Below are 5,409 nucleotides of genomic sequence, written 5' to 3' on the forward strand. Positions count from 1 at the left end.
TCCCCTACCCCCTACATTCCCTCACCCCCCAAAAAAAAAAAAGTTGCCGGTTCAAAACCCTTGCAGCCTCTTCCACATTTCTTGGAATGAATGGCTTGAAACATGGTACAAATTTCCTTGAATTCAAATTCGAAAAACTAATGAACATCAAATCATTAACCAAATGAATAATTTAGGCGACTGCATATAGGCCGGCCAGAAGCCTCCCAAGACAATGAGGATAAAAAATCACCACTGAAGCTTATGTAATTCTTTCAAGGGGCACAATTGCATGTATTTGTCCCTATACCACAAATCATGTCCAATTTTTCATCATCTCATCAACCCCCTCCTCCAAACCCCCACCACAAAAAAAAAAAGGGAAATTCATAACTGAGCTCCACCACCGCTACTCAAAAAAGACCTTGCCAACTATGTCCAAAATTCTAGCTTTCCTCGTGAACACGCCACGTACATTTGTGGTAATTCACCAAAAGCTGCAAGAGGACCCTGTGGCCTCCGATCAAAACATAGACCACCATGTTAACTAACATTAGTTCAGCCAGCAGCCCAAGCAATCAACAAAGAATTCCAGCAGGCTCATCCTACGGCCAATTGGTTGGTCAATGAACAAAGCAGTTGAGCACTCTAATAACAAGCACATTGCTTAAAAATAACGTACCATCGTGCATGCTAACATCAAAGAACAATTCCTACCAAATTGTGAACAGCATATACATGGTCAAACACAAAGACAAGCTAACTGTAGAACTCAATAATATTCAAACAACTCCAAATCAGCAGTTATTTTGAGCACTTACAATACAAAGACAACCAACAAAAATTTCCAAGAACAGGTTCTGATTTTAAACCAAACTGAGAGATGCAAGTGCCCTTGGTAAATCATTGCACCCGCAGCTCCCAATTTCAAGTCTGGTACACTTTTTAGCTAAACCTACGAAATAAGATATAAAATTACTCCAAACAAGGAAAAATTTACCTTGCCCTTACCAAAACCTCTTCAAAGGAGATCAGCAACATTGGCTGGCAGCTCCTCAATTACAACATTATAAAACTTCTGTATGTCAAAGAGCATGCGCTCGTCATCACGAGTAACAAAGTTGATAGCAACACCCTTCCTTCCAAATCGTCCACTACGACCAATACGATGGAGGTAATTTTCTGGCTGAGTTGGGAGATCATAGTTGATAACAAGTGAGACTTGTTGGACATCAATACCACGGGCCAGAAGATCAGTTGTGATAAGCACACGAGAGGAACCAGAGCGGAATTCCCGCATGATGATGTCTCTGGTGTTCTGGTCCATGTCCCCGTGGGTGGCTGAGACTGTGTGGTCACGGCTACGCATTTTATCAGTGAGCCAGTCCACCTTACGCCTGGTGTTAACAAAGATGACACTCTGGGTAATGGCAAGGGTCTCATAAAGATCGCAAAGTGTTTCAAGCTTCCATTCCTCCTTTTCAACATTGACATAGAATTGCTTGATACCTTCAAGAGTAAGCTCATCACGCTTCACAAGAATCCTTACTGGCTTGTTCATGAACTTCCTTGTGATTTCAAGTGCCTCAGGTGGCATTGTAGCTGAGAATACACCAACCTGAATCTTGGGTGGCAAGAGCTGGAAAATATCATAAATCTGAAATAAAGAAAGTAAATTTATCAGAGGCAGTTTATATTAAAATTATCTGCAACCCGCAACACAGTCTTCCAAGAAATCTAGAAATATGCACACATGACACACACAACCTCTCTTAAAAGGCTGAGAGAGGCAACTTTTCCAACATATACATGCACAACACAAAAGGTGGAAATGACAAATATGATTATGTAAACCTAGCTGCAGAAGCCAACAAAACTACACTATTAAAAAATGAGAACCTGATCCTTGAAACCTCTGGAAAGCATTTCATCAGCTTCATCCAGCACAAACATCTTGATGTAATCAGGGCGAAGTGACTGTCTCCTCAACATGTCAAATACACGACCAGGAGTACCAACTACAACATGAACCCCACTGGAAAGAATGCGCTGATCCTCACGGACACTGGTACCTCCCACGCAAGCGTGAACCTTCACACCAAGGTAGTCACCCAGAGCACGCATAACCTTCTCAATTTGCTGCGCAAGCTCACGGGTGGGGGCAAGAACAAGAGCCTGACACTCAACCACACTATAGTCTAGCTGCTGGAGGATTCCTGAACAGAAAGTTGCTGTCTTTCCGGTTCCAGACTGTGCCTGCTGAATAACATCCAGTCCCTTGCAAAAAGGAACAATTCCCCTTTGTTGAATAGCAGAGGGCTTCTCAAAACCTTTGAATTAAAAATCCAGAATTTATTAGTCAATATTTTTAGAAAAACTATCAAAATAGCCAAACTAAAAAGTTCATAGCAGAAAACATAACAAACAAAATGTACAAGGAGGCATGTATAGCATATCAAAAACATAAAATCACAATGACAAACAAAATCAGTTAAGAATGGAAAAAATTAGCAGCCTAGTAACATATTGAGCAATAGAAAACAAAACTGTCATCACAAAACCAAAGAAGCGTTAGCTTGATGTGAAGGAAACCAAAACAGATGGCAACTTGAGTAAGTAGAGTGCCTCACAACACTAAGGGAGTAATCCAGAAGATTATGGGGCAGATAGAAGCATCTAACCATTCACATAACCGCTAACATAAATAATCTTAAATCAGATCTAGGTCAATCGTATACTAATTTACACATGTATCTGCTTAAAACTTTATTCAAGAACCCTTATTGGTGATCAACAGATTTTATTTTTTCAACCTTATTAGGATATATTATTGTAGCTGTACTCGATACCAATATGCCACATGTTACACAAATTTTCTTAACCAACTATGACAAGCTAAATTTAAAACAAAGTTAGAGAGAAACAATATAGAGATGCCAGCAAACCAATCTGCAAGGGATTAAATTTAGGCCTATGCCACATGATTGACTAGGCAAACAGCGATTCCCAGCCACAGCTTACCATAAGCATAAATGCCCCTGAGAAGGTTCTCTTGCAACCCCATTGAATCAAAACTGTCATAAACCTCATCATAAGAAGTGAAGAATTCCTGACCACCATCAGTACCAAGCCTATGCAGATGAAACAAAAATCAACAATAAGAAATAGACTAAAACATCATAACCAAATCATAGGCTAATCAGTCTCAAGCACAAATAAATTAATGGGATGTAGAACTGGATAGTGGTGTATTTTAAACGAACATATAAAAATACATAACTAGGAATCCAAAAATTTTCAATTTTGATTTTGTTCTTATGAGAGGAGACAAATGCCAGGAAGGACATACAACTCGGTCATTTTAGCATCATATTGACGCGCATCAAATTGAGATCCCTCCGGTGCAATGCCAGCCATGACTGCATTAGTAACAACCAAGTATCAATTGAGTAAAAAGCAATAACATGAATATTCCAATTGTTAGAGATACAATTCAAGAAACAAAGAGCTATATATTTAGTTCTTGCAAAAAGATGCTTCCACGTAAGAAAAATTCATATCTCCATTTACAGAAATACAGTTCAAGTCCAGTGCATCAACAGCTCATGTTGCATCTCCTTAAATCATGAGATCTATCACAATATCATACTTTAGCTCCAGTCACCTAATTAACTTATTAGACACAAAGGGTCATGATTTGGTATTCATGGATTACTGGGAAAACCATAAAGCCAATTCTTACAAACCAATGATCCAGAAAACAAGGGGAAAACGTAAGCCATAGTCTACCAAACATTGTAGTGCATAGAGAACAATCACACCAACAGAATCATCTCATAACCATCTAACTCAACAAGAAAAAAAGCAACCCAAAAAAACCAAACAGGACAAAAAGTTGGTAGCTTCTTAATAGAATTGGGTATCTCCATGCAGACGGTAGGATGAGAATCTACGTCAATGGATTAACATCCCACGCTCCACACTGCGATTCTTAAGCTAGCTTCTGCAGAATATCTACACAATGACCCTAATTAAATTTACAAGCAACTATTTTTGAATCTTCTGACTCTTCAAAGAATGAAACATAGACACACCCCTAAAACATTCCACCAAGAGCAAAAAGCTGAAATAAGAAAAGAAAAAAGTCGGACCCACCATAATGAACCACAACCCTTCATTATAGAAGCATACGAAGAGACACATGCGCCAAAACAATCCATCTTCAACGAAAAAACCACCACAAAGGACTCATCTTTTATTTGACATATAAAAGCAACAAGACGCATCAACAGGTACAATACAAACACAAAAAGCACAAAAATTTTTTAACAAAAAACATCATAAGCAAATAGATCTTCAATCAACGGAGACCCAAAAAAAGAAATCACGAAACTTAACGACTAAAACAAGACGAACCCATCAAAACATGAAGAAAACCCATACGGACCATCATATGCAATCTCAGAAAGGTCATCAAAATCCAATCTTCCACAAATCTAGTAAATCAAGTCCAAATAAGCCCGCAAAATAAAAGAGAAGAGCTACACATAATAAAACAACAAATAAATAGATAAAGAAACACAGCGATGAGATGAATACCTCGCAAATAGTAGCGATGAGATGAAGATCTGAAGAGAAAAAGAGAGGTTTGCGAAAGAAGGCCGAAATAGGGTTTTGCTAAAGCTGTGATTTTGTTTCCGAAACTCCTCGGATCTACGCCGCGGAGTTAAGGAAAAGAAAGAAAATGTGAACTGATGAAAAGAGGGAAAACAAAGACTGCTGCTTTGTTTATTTTTATGCCTTGAAAGGGCGGTGGGCTGCGGGGACGCTGAAAGGGGAAAAAGAGAGGGGAGGAAAAAGCACACAAAGCCTTTAGGGATTGGGATTTGCTGCCCTGGTGCTTTGTCTTCTTCTTGTCAATTTCCAATTTTGCCACTCAGGGTTGCTCTGAACGATGTCGGTTTGAGTGATTTATGGTGTGAACGATGTCATTTTGATTGGGCTGGTTAAAAGCTGTGACACCGTGATTGGGCTGTGGGTTCTTATATGCGTCTCTGGGTGGAAAGTTTATGGGTCTGATGATTGGGCTCTTGGGTAATTCCATTGGCAAATCTGGGCTCTCCTAACCCAAGACACAGTTGGTTGACAAAGACAGGTTCAACCTATTCAACATGCGTCAACTTTTTGACTTCTTGATATGCAAGGCGGCACAAATTTGTTGGTGGGGGGAAAAAAAAAAGAGAAAGTCAAAGGACATTATTATTTTTATAAAAGTTTCAGAAAGAAACAGTCTATATTCTATAGGGAAGTTTTCCAACATACGCTTTCTTGAAGTGTGATGAGCAAGAAATAAAAATATTATTGCAAGATAAGCTAAAGGTGCAAGAAAAGGCCAAGTTACAACACTTGAGGATATATTTTAGTTTGGGA

At 39.0% G+C, this 5,409-nt stretch overlaps 1 protein-coding gene across 1 annotated transcript; it reads right to left on the reverse strand.

Annotated features, from left to right (window-relative positions):
* Positions 1-732: 732 nt before the first annotated feature.
* LOC113702812 (eukaryotic initiation factor 4A-14) lies at positions 733-4,853 on the reverse strand. Its single transcript, XM_027223959.2, has 5 exons — positions 4,579-4,853; positions 3,329-3,398; positions 3,001-3,110; positions 1,879-2,309; positions 733-1,636 (listed from the first exon to the last, which is right to left on the reverse strand). The coding sequence occupies exons 2-5, from the start codon at positions 3,394-3,396 to the stop codon at positions 1,001-1,003; spliced, it is 1,245 nt and encodes a 414-aa protein (XP_027079760.1). The 5' UTR covers positions 3,397-3,398; positions 4,579-4,853; the 3' UTR covers positions 733-1,000.
* Between the last annotated feature and the right edge of the window lie 556 nt (positions 4,854-5,409).

This window comes from Coffea arabica, chromosome 8e (genome assembly GCF_036785885.1).
Source record: "Coffea arabica cultivar ET-39 chromosome 8e, Coffea Arabica ET-39 HiFi, whole genome shotgun sequence".
Classification (NCBI taxonomy): Eukaryota; Viridiplantae; Streptophyta; class Magnoliopsida; order Gentianales; family Rubiaceae; genus Coffea; species Coffea arabica.